We start from the raw sequence: 17,844 nt of genomic DNA, 5'->3' as shown, positions 1-17,844 counted from the left end.
GTGCGTGCGTGCGTGCGTGCGTGCGTGCGTGCGTGTGTGTGTGAAAGCGAGAGAGAGAAGGGGTATATTTGAATGTTGTGTGTGTCTGCACCGTCTGTTCCATTCGGTAACCTTGGTCTTACTGGCTCTACTGTAGGCTATAAAACATTATGACACTGTGGGAATGTCTCTCTCTACAGGGGTTAGCTTTGACTCCCTTGTACAGGCTTTATTTGACCATTGAATGTACACTTGAAAAAAAAATCCCTTAGTTTTCTATGTGGAAAATAAGCCACATGTGAGTTTAATGACAACACAATAATAAACAAAACATTTTCTCTGCTTCGTCACTAGATTTGAGTAACTTTCAGGAATATAAATAGAACATATAAACTTTGACTGCTCAGCAAAAGATGCCAGCCTTCTCAAATAGACGCAGACATGCAAGCCAATTTATGATATAAAGCCAGAGTAGATTAAAGATTTCATGTTTCTTTGCATACTTTGTGCTATAGATACATTTTCTTTAACCAAAAAAGTTTCATGTGGCCATATTAACCTATTTAGGAGCCTCAAGGTGCTGTGGGCCCCTTTTCATCCTCTGTAAATAGATTCTACCTCCATACCAGGTTCCTGTAAATAGTGAGAATATATCTGCTGTACTGAAACATTCTTAATATGTCTCTTTACTCAGCTTTATCGTGAATCTATCTGGAAATATTCCGCCAACATGAGAACAATATAAAATAAAACAATTAAAATCTTTATGCACCCGACAAGATGGAGTCCTCTCACAGTATCAGATGCTGGAGGTGTCTCACATACATGCACACACACAAGCTAAGAATCCTTAATTGTTGGTGCAGCCATGGTGGTACTGGATGCTAAATGTCCATTTTTTATTCTTTTCCCCTTGGACGCCTGCTCAGGTTAACTCGTTTTTCCTTTCTGAACTGAGCGTTTACTCTTGTATTTCACGTCTGCTTCCTGCACCAAATGACAAGGTGTGCATCAGAAGTTAGTGAGGGTTAGCTTACCAGGGCTACCCTTGGAAAACCCCAGAGCCTATTATAATTCTTGTCAAATCACGTGTTTATTGATATGTAGTGAGGTGTCAAAACATGTCATTAAGAGCACAGGGAGGGTCATCAGATGTCTTTCTGGGGGAAACAGCCCAAAGTTCTTACTAGAATAAAAGGAGCGTGACAGTCTTGAGCCAGAACACACCAAAAACTACACATATTGGTTAAAGGTTTAAGATTTAAGATTTGTCTCTTCTTATCATAACCCTGGATGGTGAAAAATGATGATCATCCAGTGTTTTTCATGTGACCCCCAGAGGTCTTTTCCAACCATTCATACGTGACTAGTTTGGAGTGACAGCCCTTAAATGCGGTTCATCACGGCACAATTGCCAACGAGTATGTGTATCTTTGAGCCGCCACTTTGACTGAACAACAGCATCTGACACTCTGAGACTAAGAAGGAGACATATTTTATTCAATTTTTTAAAACACATTAGTTTGACATGGTTAGATTATCCCAGGCATAAACTTTAGTTCGTTTAGCTGGTGATAAATTTTGCACCTGCAACATCTGTTGTGCTGAAACAATACCTCATACGCTCATTTTTTGGGGAACTGATACATTTATTTGGGAAAATACTGAACACAAGGATGAAAAAGCTAAAGTAGGGTTTTAACAACAGTTAAATATTTATGTTAAAAGGAGGGGCAACGTTTGCTGTAACAATGTGATTAAGCAGTTCATCTGCTTTGAGTCAAAACCAGAAGATAATTCTTAACGTTATGACTTCTGCCAAAGATTTTCTGCTTCTTTCTTTTTTGGCTTCTGCTTTTATTCATCAGCTGACTCGTGTTCACAAAGATGGATGCAAAGTCGCTTAAAAGAGCTTTCTTATCTCATGCAGAAAAAAAACTTTCTAAAGCTCTGGTCAATCTGAACTTTCATTTCCAACGTGTCCTGCGTTTTGTCATCGCTGTATGGTGAAAATCTTTTTAGTTGTATGGGGAGTAAACGAACTTTATGCAGTTCTAAAATGCTGGAAATGTTCTCTAAAAACAGAAATTGGCAAAAATGCACCGCTTTCAAAAAGGTGCTGCACATTGCAGTAATTTATTAGAACTGCAATCGCACATGAAGTCACAGACAAACAATAAACTTTGAAAAAAAATCTATAAATAATTTGGAATAAAGGCAAAAAACTCGTAAAAATTTTAAAACTAAAATAAAACATTGCGCCGAATACATGAAGTAATCTAATAGGATTTTTTAAAAAGCATTTCTCCTCTCAGCAACTAACAAAAGAAATAAATACTGAAGTTGTTGGTGTCAGAAAAACTGTGTGAAAAAGGCTTTAAAACACAACTAACGAGGGACAAATCCCACTTCACACCAGTCTATAAAACTCAGAGCAAGAATTATGAAAGTTGATGTCCAATTACAGCAATGCAGCCTGAGTCGTTAGCCCGTGATGGGTTTACCAGGCTCAGGCTCTTGGCCCGACTCTCGCAGGCACAAATTAAGCCCAAAGAATAGGCTGTAAAGGGATAAGTCTTCTTTTTTTAATACCTAAGAAGATTTTTCTGACTAATCATGATGAGGCAGATGTCTTTACAGTCCATACAGAGGTCACCAGTGCTCATTTTTATTGAATACTCAGCTGTTAGGATTAAGAAAAAGACAAAAGGCAGCTCAGTATTTTGAATCACGTACTTGCAACAAATCACTTTTCTGTATGCAAGTTTTATGCCTTATTCCTGAGTTTCTAAGGGAAAAGCATTAATACAAATATCATAAAAGTGGTTATTAGTTAGTATATGTTTACATTTTAAGTAAAGCCTGACCTTTTCCTTTGACGATTTCATTTTGCATATCTTTAGGGTTTTATCTTTATCTGCTCTTTTCATTCACAGAAAAATAAACTGATTTTGACCATACAAGTTTTATCCCTGTAGTCTCTGAGGAAGTGCGAAACACGCTACAGAATGATCTCTTTATGTGATCTATGATGCCACAGCAGAAACAGCATTTAAATGCTTTTAAAGGAGCAGCTGATCCCAACATCAAATATTTAAATGTTTGCTACCCTGTCCATGATTTCTGTTCATGTTGAAGTGAGAAGGTTCACCAAGGAATTATTTTATTTCTGTACCTCTACACCAGCCAAACATATTGCTGTGATAATGAGAGGCTCCTCCTAGTGTGACAGGATGTAAACATTCGAGCATCTTCCTGAGCTGAGCTCTAAACGTTAGTTAGCCGCATGCTTTTATCTGTTAGAAAGAGGACACTTCCTACATGAAGATTTGTCCTTTTCTAGTCCACAATTTCTCCCAACAAGCTGATGCTGCGTGAATGACATCAACTGGCATGGCTTCAAGTACACAAAAGAAAGAGAGAGTAGTTTTCTGGAGGTTTGACAAGTCATGTTTAGAGGCTGTCCCTGTCCCTTTTAATTGTGTATTTTTATTAGACATACCCGCCTTCGAAGATCTTGATGCGTGTCGGTTCAGCAGCAGGCTGTTTGACTGAGACCTCCTTCTCCACCTGCTCCTCCTTTGAACGATCCCATGAAACCACTCCTTTCATCTTCCTCCCAAAATGACTGACATCTACTGGCATCAGCTCTGGCTTCAGCTAAAGAAAAAAAAAAAGGTAACATAAAGGGCAGATTAAGATTCTTGCGGTTGTGTTTCTCTGTAGTTGTGTCCATGCGTGCATAATTCAATATTTCTCTTGGCAATCTTTTATCCTTCTGATGACTGCAGCACATACCTGATCAAACCGCAGCTTCCAGGCTACAGAAGAGACCAGTTTTCCAGAGCTGGGTGGAGACATGGCTGCTGTTGTGTACATCAAATCAGTGTTCCTCTTCTGTTTGGACCGCAGCAGAGCCAGTGAAGCCTTGGTACTCAGGTTCAGAGGATTGGGATTGTATGAGCTGACACACCATGAACTGTAGACGGAGCTACGCAAAGCTGCCTGGGTGCTGTTGGGTTTGGTGTAGTTCAGGAAACACCAGCTGACTCTGCTCATCGTGCGTAAGCTAGGGAACTGGAAAAGCTGCTGGACATCCGCCACATCTGTGAGCAGCAGAGTCTGACCCGCTGCTCCGGGTAATCCTGGGCTTTGGTTGGCATCGAGCTGAACCAGCATGCTGACAGGCATTTTATTTGAAGTAGGTTGCTTCGTGCTGTCAGCGTCTTCTGCGTCGTTAGAGGAAACCATGGACTCTGGGCTGGAGCTCGGCTCTTGGGCTGAATCGTCCACGTCAAGCTCCTCTGGGGAGTCGCAGCCACCTGAAGCTGGAGAACGGTCTGTGACAATCTGGAGCGGAGGGGTGAAGCTCTGAGGCCGAGGGACGTCAGAGAGATGGGGGGCAGAGGAACGGACAGGAATGGCAATCTTGGTAGCAACTGGGAAGTCACTTAATGGAGGAGAAGAGGACATCCTTTCAGAATCATCCATGGAGCCTTCGCTCTTCAGACCTCTTCCTTGTCCCTTGTCAGGCTTGCTGCCACCTTCAGTTCCACTTAGCTCCACAGCACTCATCTCCTTGACAATCTGTCCATACATCCTCTCCTCCTTTACTCTTTTCTGTTGCTTAGTCTCGATGAAGAGCTCAAGTGAGCTGGTAGGAGAGAGCATGCGCTTGCCCCCTCCGATAGCAGACCCTGATGCATCTGTGGTGGATATGGTGCCTGATGTTAGTGATAGGGGGATCCCTGTGTTTAGACGTTGCTCTGGTAGTGAATCTGGACCCTTCCAGAGTGGGTGCCGCAGCACTGCACCATCCGTCTGCCCTAGGAAATGTGCTAAGTTGAAACCTCCTCCAACTCCTCCATGTGGCTTTGTGACACTCACAACACCAACCGGGGGAGACATGTTGCTGTTGTCAGTACTGCCTGGCCTGGCTGAACCCAAACCTTGTGCTCCACTACCATGAGAAGCTATCAGCTGGCTAACACTGGTGTACATAACACTACCAAACGATGGCACATGGGTTTGGATCCGTACAGGAACCAGCAAACCAGGCAAAGAGGCCTGTGAGCCCAGGTTCTGGGTAGCAAATATGGGTTGGATCTGTTGCAGAAGCATGGAGGAGGTGGTGGACAGCGAGGCTGACAGAGGAGAGCTGCGATTTGAAAAAGAAGCAGAGTAAATCTGAGAGGTTGGATTTTCTGATTTTCCATCATATGGCTGTTGATCGTGGACTTGTTGCAGGGAGTGGAGTGGCTGCTGTTTGTGAAGTGGGAGACCGGGTGACCTGATGTGGAGTTTTTGGAGTTGCAGTTGGGCCTGCTGGGTCTGCTGCTGTCTTGGTGTCTGTTCAGGCTCCTGATTCCAGAAGAGGCCCGGTTGTGGGAAAGAAAGGAAAGGAGGGCCACTCTGGTACTGCTGCATCATATCTTTACTCATGACCTCATGACCTGGATGCTCTCCCTCTGATGACGAGCTTTGGGCCTGCAAGCGATGCTGCTGGGACCTATAGAGGACAAAAACATTATCAATTTTGCTGAAGGCTACAGCAATTTCTGACATAGTACTTGCAGTAATAAATGTGACCCTAAATACAACCATAAAAATGTAATGCAATGATTTTCAAATAATGTAAAGCCTCTTAAGAGAAGTTACGACCAAAATAATAACATTTCAAATATTTATTTTACAGAAATGTGAGAAAAAACATTTTGTGGTCTAAACAATCAAAATCTTAAATCTCTTTTTAGAATTCTTTGGTGTTCTGTATTCAGGCTTTCTTATCACCACAAATTTAAAGGCCAGCATCCATGATACTACTTTCAACTTTAAATTCTATGCAATTCACTACATTCTGTTCTCATTGCGTTATTTTACACAGTTTCCCAGATGTTTTTGAAGCAGGGCTGTACTATTATTATTTTAGGTTATTTCTCTGTAAGTATATTTTGTCTGACCTGCTATAGAGAGGTTCCTCTGGAAGGCTGTCTTCGCTGACACTCTGTTGGAGAATATGCTGGTGGTGCTGTTGATGTTGGTGAGGTCCTATATCTGTGCATAAAATGCATACATTTGAAAAGGATACTCATTTTACAAAAGTACAAAAAAATGTATAGATAACATACTAAGATGAATGTGAAGCTTACCAGCACCAGTCCCAGTTCTCTTGGTTCTGCTGACTGCTTCGCTGCTGCTGTGAGGGGATCCTGCTGGACCAGGCCATCCACCATGCTCCAAACTCTCCTGTTTGATTGACGTTTCTGCGCCCCCTGGCTCCTGGGTAACTGCCTCTGGATAAACACTCAGTGAAGCCTGCCAAATGCAGAGAAGTGTGGAGGGAAAGTGGTTTAGCTTTAATAAAATTATATTTGGTTAGCTTGACTAAGGATACCATATAAACCTTAATATAGTGCATGATAACATTGTGATTGCATTGTATTGAGATGATAATGTCCGTATAGCATGGCATCATTAGGATGTCTTTGAATGAGGCTGATGGGGGTGCTAAAATACTAAATTATTTTGTAGTGCCTTCATCCTTAATAAGCTCCTAGTCCTCTTCTTCCATCTAGCTCAGAGTTTTTAAATGTTCAGTTGAAGAAGTTGCGGGGTTGTTTACTTTACTCCAGCTCTTTTATTCCATGCATTGTCACTGACAACTACTGTGTTCTCTTTCTGAGGAATACAAATGGCACACGGCCAAATTAATCTAAATATAAGTTAATCGTTTATACACTACCTGTCTAACAAGATATCCACGCCGACGTTCCTTCATTGCAGAAGCACTGGAGTACAGTTCTCCCTGTCTTGAGGTTGACAAGCTTCCATAGTCAAAGGATTTACTGCGCATTTCAGGCAACTCCATAGGCAGCGTGCATGGTGCCTGTTCTGATGAAGACCTCCTCATTTCCCTCTGCTGGTGGTGGCTAGAATAACCACTGCCTGGCACAGTCAGGAACTCTGATTGCTTTGGCCCACCACCAGATACTGAAGAATCATCCTTTACAGAAACAAAGAGACAAAGTTTCCATTTTGTTCAGGATGCAAACCCCTCAGTGAAGACCTTACGATAAAAGAGACGTAAATGCACTTGAAATTACTAAAAAATGGGGTACCTGTTTTGTTGGTGAGACAGACTTGAGACCTTCATCTCTGTCAAATGACATGGAAAGGGAAGAGGAGTGGGACAAGTTACTCTCTTGACTGGGGCTACGAGAAAGGCTGGTGCAGGTCGATTCAAAGCTTGATTCTCCAGATGAGTGTTCCATGTCTGCTAGGCGGAGCCTCTTCTTCTTGGGTGGGAGCTTTTCTGATGGCATTTGGGATAGTGTGTCGCTTCTCTGTGGCAATTGAAACTCCTCGACATGCTGCTGCTTCTCCAGCTCCTTGGTCATTGGAGCTTCTGTGTCCTTATCAGGCTTGTCTGGCTCCTCTGTCACCCTGATTTCAGGAACCTGGATATTTGGTTGTCTGACTAGTTTGGGTGGGATATGATAAGGCTGTCCAGGTGAGGCTGCAGCTGATGATGATGAAAGGGAGGCCAAGTCACTGTCACTTTGTGGCTGCTGCTCCATGCTCTCGGTCCTCAGAAGGGTGGATTCAGGACCTAGAGCATCTTCAAAGATCTCTGTGTCAGACTGCTCAGAGTACTGAGTACATGGAGCTTTATCTGAAGGCTGATATGCTGGCTGTTCAAAAGACTCTGACTTGTCGAAGGAATTTGGACGGCTGAGAGAGTTGGTGTGCTGGATAACTGATATGACATTCCCAGCTGTTTTTCTGCCCTCAGAGTCAGTAAATAGTGCAATGTCCTCGGAGCACATGCTGGCACAGGTGTCAAAGCTGTCAGACTGACTGTGTGCACTATGAAGGGAACCTTTACCTGTTGGGGTGGCTCTGGACCCATCAAAACTACCTTGTTTAAAGTCATAGTCCCCTATCATTTCCACTGAACCACTACAGCTACTGTCGCAGTGTCCAGGGCTGTCCTCATCATCCCCAACACTCTTTTCTTTCCTCCTTTTTCTTGTGGCTATTTCTGACATACTAACTTTAGTACCATAACTAAAGGCAACATGTTCTGGAACTCCTGGGCCGCGTTCACCAATCTTCATACCCAGAGACGAAGTTAAATTCTTAGGTAAGTGTCCAAAGCCCTCGGCCTCTCCTACGTGGGCTTCATTGGTTGAATTTTCAAATGCACTCTGTCTTGTGAGCCTACGATGGCCTGGCGGGTAAAACACATCATCTGTCACAACATTGTCAAAGGATTGGCTACCCCGTATCCCTTGGGGAACACTGAGGTTAGGAGGGGTGGAAGTTGGCATGGAGTTACTCCTAATAAGATGCCCAGAATCTGATGGAGGCTCTAGAAGTCCTGTACTGCTTTGACATGGCCCAGTTGGATACTGCTTTGGATCTTCTGAGATTCCTACATCTTCTCTAAATGAGATGTGATCCTCTGCTATCTTCCCTATTTCCAGAATTGCACCAGGTTGCTTCAAGGTAGTCAAGCTAGTGGGGTCTGCCCCTGCCATGCCTACTGTTATAGAGTGTCTTGACCTGGAGCTTGGTCGGTAGTACCAAGTTCGACCGAACATAATCTCCTCGTACGTCTTGACGTTGGTATTTGGAGGGCTGATCTGCTGCTCTGCGCTCTCAGAGCGTGAAAAGTAGCCAGAGTCTGTGCTGCCTTTGCTGTGAGGACTGAGGAGGTTAAGTGACTGGGACATGGCAAGGTCAGTGTCCTGTCCTTTTTTGTCACTTAGCCTCAGGGCCAAACGTTGCTTGATTGTTGGGGAGTCATCCAGGGAACGTGCTCTTCCACCAGCCTTTGATGCTAACATGTGGTGTGACATTTTTATGTCATGAAAGGGGGGGCACTCCATCCCTGTGGAGGGGACTCCCCCAGGCTTGGGAACGATAAGAATAGGCACTTTCATAGATCCAATGGGTAGCTCTTCAGGTGAATCTGCATATGCTGGTTCGGCACCACCTTTATAGTGGGAAAAATGAAGATGATACAGATTACAACCATTCACAGTAAACAAAATACATGCAGAGTTTATATCACTGTAGCTGAACTGCGTAACAGCATTAATGTAAATCAATACATTTTTATTTTGGATCATTGTAAACATACCCATAACAAATAGTATTTTAAGCATCAAAAGATGTTCATAGATATAAAGAACTAGCTACGTGTTAACCAAAACTGTTTTGACTCTTTGGGAAAATTCTACTTAAAAATGTTTTTTTAAAGTGTCTTATAGAAGAAAATAACCTGTATTCTTGTCAGCTTCAAAGGAGATCTGCAGGGTTGGACTGTCTTTGTCTGTTAGCATGGTGGTGGGCTCCACGCCTTCCTCATCCGTATCGGTACTCTGCTCTCCATCTGAATGGACCTCAGCCTCACCCACTGGTGATGCCTGGTCCATGTCCCCACTACGGGCCACAGCTAGCTCTGAAAATGGTACGAGTCCAGCTTTGATGGCATGAGCATGGGACTTGCGATGCTTGTAAAGGTTGCTCTTGGTTTTGAAAGAAAAGCCACAGGGTACACAAGGGTATGGCCTCTCTCCAGTATGTGAGCGGATGTGCTTCTTCAAGACGCTGGGCTTGGCGCACGCTCGACCACAGTAGTGGCAGATGTACTTGCCAGGCTTTTTTGGCTTTTGCTCTTTTTTGCCATAGGCCTCCTCCCCGGGCTCCGGGCCTGACTGAGAATACTGTCCAAAGGAGCTGGGTAAACTAGGAGATTTGTGCCGAGGGAACCTCCCTGCACCAGCCCCATGTGGGTGAGTGTGTCCTGGGTGTCCTGGGAATAGGTCATCCGAGGGCAACTGGCCAGCAAATGGCCAGGCATGAGGCTCTAGGCCTGGCTGTGGTTTGGCTCCTGAGAGAAACCGTTCAGATTGAGGATGTTGAGGGTATGGCTGGCCAAGTTGGTAAGGATATCCCCTGTGGAACCCCTGAGCAAAGTGGCCTTGTGGGTCTTGAGATGGCGGGCCTCCTATGGCCCCAACTGCAGATGGTCCAGATAGCAGCTTTCCAGAATTCCCTGTGATTGGGTACTTCTGCTGGGGTGCTGATCCTCCAGGAGCCTCCAGGTCAGCAAAAGTGCTTCGTTTGGTGTTTGCAGAAGGCTCTGACGCCCATTTTCTTTGTAGAGGTACCTTCTCCCTTGCTAGTTCCTTGTTTGGACATTTCTGCCCTGTCGCAGGTGATTCACGAGCCTCCATTTTCTTGAAGCTCTCCGTGGTTTAGAAGAGGGAGAGAAGAGGGGATGCAGGGAATTTGGGAGGGTAGGTCTTTGAGGGTTACAAGGTCCCGAAACTACCAGGCATGATAGCGGAACCTTTGCTGGCTGCCAACAAGTTCACAGAAACATAAAATATCCATCCATTTCTCAGAAAGACTGATTATAGAGTCAAGCTGGAAACAGGAATTATCAAGTGGAGCAGAAAGAAGAGCTTCAGTGGATAACATCAGAGAGGTTTCTCTCCTTCTGCCATTTTGTAAAAACACGAACGCTGCTCTCTGTTGTTCTTCTGTCCAGTTCATCTAAGAGCAGAAGAAACCTTGAGTGACCTGCAGAGGGACAGAAAAAGAAAAGAAGAAGCACATGGAGAACATTTTAGGCAAATACTGTAGTCAACAATTGTAATAAACTGTGTTTAACAACATACTCAATTACTAACTTTTCTTGAGGGAAGGGTGCTTGTAGATCCTTTTTCTGTAGCTTCAAGTCCTTCAGTTTTCTCACCAAAAGACCTAAAGCAAAGCAAAAGAGAGAAAAGGCTAATTAGTGTTGTGTACAAAAATCATCCAACAATACAGTAATCGGATACACAGATGGTAAATAACCTTTAGTCTGACATCACCCTTATAACATAAGTCGGATTGGTGTTGATGTGACATTTTTTTCTGCTAAATTCAGCACGCTACCACATACTTTGTTGTGCAGAGACGACTCACTAAGTTGTCAAGTACATGCCTGATGTGCGAATATAAATGTCATTGATTGCTCAGTTAGTTTCTTCACACTGGATTCCATCTGTGCTTGTTGCCTTTTTTCACTCCTTTCTCCTCCCTCCCGCCCTCCCTCCTCCTTCCACTCAGTGAGTCACCGATGAAAAGCAAACCCACACTGTTCCTAAAGAGACACAAAGGCTTATAAATAGCGCTGTGGAAGTGACGTCGGAGTGTCATAATATGTGTAGGCGTCCAAAAAGGCCAAGTCGAAGAGCAGCAATCAGCACTAGCACCTTTTCTTCCTCTCTGGGTTACATCTAACTTGGTATGCACTTGGTTGAAAAGCGATCATGAGAATGCTCACAGATACGCAGAAACAAAAGAAGACACACACAGATGTAGACAGAGTGCTTGCAGGCACTGTAACTGCACTGCAAAACTGCAGTAGACAGTGTATATGTGTGTGTTTCCGTTGTTTAACGTTTCTTAACCACACCAACACCTGACAGCAGAAGGGGCACAGAGCCACAGAGCACATATAAACATGCATGCTGAAGTTGCATTTTTGCTTTGTATTTCCTCATCTCAGAGTTTAAACAACCTCCCTCACACTCTGATTGCGACAGAAACACACGCACACACCCACACTGTGGCCTCAGTGCTGGTAAGCAGGGCTCAGTGACGTTTGTGTCTGGGGGCCCAACGTGAGACCTATAAATAGCACCGGAGGAAAACATGTTTTATTCTTAGCAGCAAGAAAGTTAAATTTAAGCTAACTTGTGTTTTTCACATGTACTCCCCAAACCCCTACGCCCACTCAGAAAGACAGACAAACAAATACCAGAAACATTATCTCAACCTTGGGTCATATCTTTGTGTTTTCCATGGTGTTAAGAGTGAAAGAATGTGGAAGAAAACTCCAGTTGGGCAACAATGGGGATTCAATTGAGTTTAGCTAGCATTATAATCCGGTGATGCTGATTGGTTAGCATTATGGTCAGCTGACACAAATGCAGCCAAAGGCAGACAATCTTGGTGATTACTACAGGGGAAGTATGGTACTAATAATAGTCAAGGCAAGGCACAGCTTTTTTAAAGACCTTTCACAGTGTGAATCCAGTAATGTGAATGGCATAATTCCCTTATGTTGAAACACTCCAGTATCAATGAGTCATGGCTCATGTGTCCTTTGACGCCTGTAGCACACATCGGATGTGCCAGTGTGCACATCAGCAGAGGATGTGCCAAAGAGGAAAGTGGATTAACGTCAGTTCTGGGTTAAACACGAGTCCAGAGTGAGTTGAGATTAAAAGTTTGATTTAGCTGTCAAAACAGCTTGGTCACTGAATATACAGAATATAACTCTACACATGAGGATAATGGTCCGAGATCCTGTTCAAAGTAACCAGAAAACCTTTGATTACTTAAACATTCATAAAAGCTGACATGACAAGAAATTCCCGGACCAGCTTTTATTATTATATAGTTTGTAGGAGCTGGCTTGAGACTTCCTGTTCCATCCTGCGATCATGTTTTATAAATGCACATACATTTTCAAGAGCAATACGAGGTAATTTCACCCTCAGACCATATCTGGTGATTTTGAGACAGCTTTTCAACAACTGTGATCTCTCTGTTTCTGGACCCATCCACATGTCTTTCTTTTTTGGTTAATCAATAGGACTTTAACTGAAAGCAGAACACTTTGCTTAACAAAAAAGTTGCCCTTGTCTACAGATTGTTTAATATTTATATGCAAATATGTGGTTTGTAATTATCAGAGGTGTTTCCTGCCTTAGGCTTTCCACGTATGAGCAAGGAAGGGCACGGAGGTCACAGAACAGAGCTGCACCATCATTAAATATTGGAGATAGACCATTTTTGACTGAAGGGATTCTGTGTTCCCTCTTAAGCCCATTGGGAACCATATGTCCTTTATTATTCTTTTGACCTAGCAATATACCTTTACACAATTTCTACTACTTGGTGTGGCTTTTTGAAGAGATCTTTTAAAAGCACCCAAGATGACTTCGACTCAGTGAATGTTTCACAATCCTATCTTAAAAAGCCGCATATGGCTTCCTTAAAAATCATCTCTAATAAAAAAAAGACAAAAAATCACTTGACTTCTACTGTACCTCTTGTTGCCATTTGGAGGTCTCATATGGATGAACCTGCCAGTTGCAGCTGTAGTAGCTGCTATCACGCACACGTCAACATCCATCAGAATTCAACTCACACCCCACAAATAAACCAGCGGTGAAACTGACCTTTCAGCTTACATGGTTAACTTGGCTTAACTTCCCTTCAACCTTATGCAAGGTGACTGGTTTTGTAATGAAAGTTTTGAATGGTCACAATCTGCTGTGTGAGTGGGAGCCTGTAGTGAATGGCTTACATAAAGCTTTATTCATACATTCACCGACACAACCTGCCCCAGTTCCTGTGCGTAGGAGAGACATAGCTACTGGCGCTGTTTGTGTGTGTATGAGCGTGGGAAGTATACGTGCCAGTTGTGCGTGCGTGTGTGTGTGTGTGTGTGGGCTGGCAAAGGGCATGACGAGACACCCAAGTTGTAGGTAGGTCAAAACTAAGTACATTCAGAGGCTACACTCAGAGATAAAAATAGTAGAAGTGATACACACTCAAACACTTGTAAAAAGTGATCTATCAAAATGCCCCAAATAAACACAGTTACTTAACATAAAGGAGCAGAGATCAGCTCTGCTTTCATAGACATGGAAATAGATCTAGGCAGTGTTTTATACCCACGGCATGCTTTACTTGGAACAACACACTCGATCTAAGTTTTTACGTTTGTGTGTAGGCAAACTGAATGGTCCTCTTTTCAGTAAGCATGATAATGTGCCCTCAATCCTCCAACCAAAACACATTTCACACAACATTAAACACAACATTTAAAGACAGTTTTAAGCACACTACATGTGCTGTTTGTATGCATGCAGAAACCTCCACGAATTTACTGAAAACATGTTCAGGTGTTTTCTCAATAATAAAGAATTTGGAGCTTTAAAATATCTATATGAAGGTTAACACGTGTATTGATGAAACCTGTTATATTTTGCTTGTGTTATATAAGATCTATACAATCCACCTGCTGTTCAAATCTTTTGTTTGTGAAATGCAGCCAATCAGAAGCTATAGTAAAAGGAGAGGAGCTAACATGATAGTGGATGAGCTGAAGGGCTGCACCCAAGGCCGGTCGGTATAAGGAATAAACAAGGATTAAGTGAACTGCGTCAAATGGCATAACGCTGTACAATGCCATGAATAAGTGCATCCAGCTAAAACAACATAGTCAGATCCTCAGAGACATTTTCAAAGAGCAACATGGAAACATGAAGGGGGAAGGTCATTATTAGGAGGTATGAGGGGGTGTTGTTGGCTAGAGTCAATTTCAGATCATGGTCCGTGTTCAGTTTGTCCTTGTCTCACTTTGCTTCTTACTTTTGCTCTTCTTGATTTAAGGTACCTGGTTAGCTTGTGGTTCTGGAATTAGATTAGTCTCCTTTCTCAGTGTCAGCTATACGTCCTGAAGAATTAGACTTAAAGGTACTCAGTGTGTTTAAAAGTGATGACAAGCAGTCTATAGAGTGTATGAGGAGCTGAAAGTGAAACTCCTCTCACCGTTGCCTTCACCCAGACCTTGTTTGAACTGGCAGTTTTACCTTGGACATGAAACTTGGCACCTTTTCAGCAGTTTGTTGAATCCATCCTCTAGCTTTGTCCTGCTGGGATCTTTCCAACACACCTGTCCTTTAAAACTGAGGAATTCAAAAGGATATTGCAACTACTTCTCAATATCCCAGTTTCCTTGTACGGGAATGCCCTCAGACCTCTTGACAGACTGCTTTACAAAATAGAAGTTCGATGGAAACTAATTAAATAAACATGTTGTTATAAATTAAGCAACAAGAGATTCAAGAGAATTCATGTGCTTGCAGGTATGTACAAGTAGACTCATACGCACATATGCCCAAACCCTGGAGGTATGAACACTGTGTGGGCATTAACCATGCAGTAAGAACAAAAGGCTGTGTGTGTGTGTGTGTGTGTGTGTGTGTGTGCTGCTCTGTGAAGTGTGTGGGAGGCTGTTCAATCCTGAGGGCTGAAGGCACTCTCTCTCTCTCTCCCTTTCTCTTTCACTCGATTTCATCCGACTTATTGGGAAGACAGTTGGGAATAATGTTGCCAAAACGACAAGATAATAGATCAACATTTGTACAAATCCCTTCCCTCCTTGAATCATTATGAGAGTATGCATGCATCACTAACACACCCACACGCACGCTCACCAGTAATCCCTCTCCTACAGTGTCTTGTTCCGATATGCAGTAGATAAGCCTCTCATTTACTTTCAGTGAAAGAAACAGTTGAGGACAGAGCTCTGTGCGTGTGTGTCTGTGTGTTTGCGCGCGTGTACGTGTGGCTAGTTATTCTTAAATTGGCCCGCTAGGGTGCTGCATACCAACTCAAATGGTTGGAATTCCTGTGACAAAAAAACAGAGAGAAAGCATATTTGCGAGTGTTTGTCTTGCCCTGTCTGTCACTCATTGCATAATATATTTGTAAAAAAGACACGAGCAGAATACAAATTAGATCCCCGTTCCATATTTGATACTCTATGATTAAGACTAAAAGGATAAAGAGGGAGAACACATGACAAAGATGCAGGGAGGGTGCAAGGAAACAGAAAGGGAACAATCATACAGGACACAAATGAGGAAACAGGTATGGATTATAGGATAAAGAAGGAACAAAGCCACTGATGAGGACTCAGATAAGGGAACAATAATACATAAGGAAATAAGAAAGTAGGGATCCAGTTGGAGAAGGGATACTTATGGGTATTAATTTACAGGAGAGAGAACAGGAACACAAAAGATGGAACAATTATTGCTCGTTAAGAAAAGAAAGGGGAATTTATAAAGAAAAAGAAGATAAAGACGTGAACAATCATAAGGGATCCAAGGTAGAGGTAGAGAGAGAAGGAACAAGGATGTAAAAGGCAGGTGGAGGATTTTGGGAAGAATACACAATGAACAGAAAGAGGACAAAGAAAAGGGAACACGCACCCAAGAATACAGATGGACGGAAAAAGCACATAATGTAGAGAGTAAACGAGGGAGAAAAACTGTTTGAGAAGAGGAAAAAAGACCAAAAGAGCAGGAGAAAGGGCACAAATTACAGGAAGGTTACACAAAGAGCGAGGACAAAGCTCAAGGACATCAAGGAGGGGGGAAAGCACTTGTCAAGAAAACCGAGACCTTGCTGAGATGTTGAAACCAAGAAAGGAGAAAAAAAACAAGGATGCAATTAGAACGGGACAAAGTGGAAAGACTAAGGACTCGCTTGCGGGAATAAAGATGAAGGAGGGGTGAGGAAACAAAAACGACAAGCACAGGTGAAGTTAAATACTAAGAGTGAAGAAGACTAAATGAGGAGTCTAAAGTAGAACAAAGGTGAGGAAACAAATCTAAAGAAAGGAGACAAGGCAAAACATCAGTAAAAGAGCACACAATGACAAGCCAAAAAAGGGGGATAGAGAAGGTATTTAAGGTTAAGGTTTAAATTGAAAGATTTAGGAGTTTGAGAATAAGTACTCACAAGAGTAATCAAGGAGAGTGCAACAGGACAGAGGTGAGGAAATAAACACTACAGAAAGGTAACAAGCATAGAAACTGGGGAACTAGGCCACAGCAGAGACAATTCAGGTGAGGTAATGGTATGTTTACAAATGGAACGTAGCTGGTGAGGAAGAGGGTCATGCAAGCTGGTGTCAGATGCCTTTACTCTGCTAACACACACATACACACACACACACACACACACACACACACACACACACACACACACACACACACACACACACACACAGTTATATGTATACCAAATAGATGCATGCATGGACTGATCACACACAAAGCCTGGGTTCGAGTTTCTGAGCAGCAGCCGAAGTGTTCTGGTGCTTTGGGTGGTCAGAGGCTAAGTAAATTATTTAAACATGTTACTAATGGTTTCCATTCAGTGATTAACAACTCTATACAGCCAAAGAGAGAGAGGGGGGTGGGGTGGGGGGTGGAGGGAGAAGGGCCGGTTGAGGGCAGCTGGCAGTGTGTTTGTTTTTTGGCTCTGCTCTGTTTGGCCCCAACTGGACTGAAACCACACACACCTCCAGTAAAACTCTACCTTTGTTTTACCTGGAGGGACACAGAAGTTACTGGAACAATAAGTTGGACTGCTGAGAGAGTGTGTGTACACCCATGCCTGTGTGTGTGTGTGTGTGTGTGTGTGTGCTGTTAGAGTGCACCAGGAGCTGGTTCATTTACTGGCATAATAACTAGGTGTTTCATCTGCCCTTCAACCATCTGTAGATGTAAATTGTGCCAATAAGGGCTGAAATATCCACAACATCTACTACTACTTAAATCCATTCTAAAGTAAGCTGAATGAATATGATTTGTGCAGTGTGCCTATCTAATCCTGGCCCAGTATCCTAAGACTGTCATTCTCATTGGAAGAAGAAAAAAGACACACTTCAAGCATGAATGACAACACAGGGCTCTACCCTCTCCAAGCCCAGTGAGCTGTAATATACCTCTCTTGGAATTAGATTCAGAGATAATGTGGTAGGATTCAGTCATCACTGTCATTGTGTTATAGTCATCAAGTAATAATTGAACCAGGCAGGAACAGGAAACGAATGCCTGCTGACCCATCCATCCACCCCAGTGACCACAGTGCCCCGGCCAGATTGGTGTAATCGCCCACAACTCTCACCTGTCACCCGATTCCAATTCTCTCTTTTGGACTTTTAGGGTTTTTAGTTCCCTAAATGTATATCACCCTAAAAAAAAGCCCCCCCCC

The 17,844-nt window shown here is 43.1% G+C and overlaps 1 protein-coding gene across 6 annotated transcripts in view; it reads right to left on the bottom strand.

Moving 5' to 3' along the window:
• Positions 1-17,844, bottom strand: part of hivep2a (HIVEP zinc finger 2a) — a 120,130-nt gene that overhangs the window by 12,424 nt on the left and 89,862 nt on the right. For all 6 annotated transcript variants that reach the window (XM_005732705.2, XM_005732706.2, XM_005732707.2 and 3 more), the window contains 8 exons: positions 10,683-10,755; positions 9,266-10,572; positions 7,098-8,977; positions 6,722-6,982; positions 6,129-6,294; positions 5,940-6,033; positions 3,778-5,488; positions 3,482-3,639 (listed from right to left, as the gene is read on the bottom strand). In XM_005732705.2, coding sequence (XP_005732762.1) covers positions 3,482-3,639; positions 3,778-5,488; positions 5,940-6,033; positions 6,129-6,294; positions 6,722-6,982; positions 7,098-8,977; positions 9,266-10,223 — 5,228 coding nt within the window. In that variant the 5' untranslated portion in view covers positions 10,224-10,572; positions 10,683-10,755. The remainder of the gene's footprint in view (positions 1-3,481; positions 3,640-3,777; positions 5,489-5,939; positions 6,034-6,128; positions 6,295-6,721; positions 6,983-7,097; positions 8,978-9,265; positions 10,573-10,682; positions 10,756-17,844) is intronic.

Source organism: Pundamilia nyererei, unplaced genomic scaffold, assembly GCF_000239375.1.
Source record: "Pundamilia nyererei isolate P.nyererei 1_Seehausen unplaced genomic scaffold, PunNye1.0 scaffold00048, whole genome shotgun sequence".
Lineage (NCBI taxonomy): Eukaryota > Metazoa > Chordata > Actinopteri > Cichliformes > Cichlidae > Pundamilia > Pundamilia nyererei.
The sequence above is the reverse complement of the archived record's forward strand: the minus strand, read 5'-3'. Positions and strand labels throughout refer to the sequence as shown.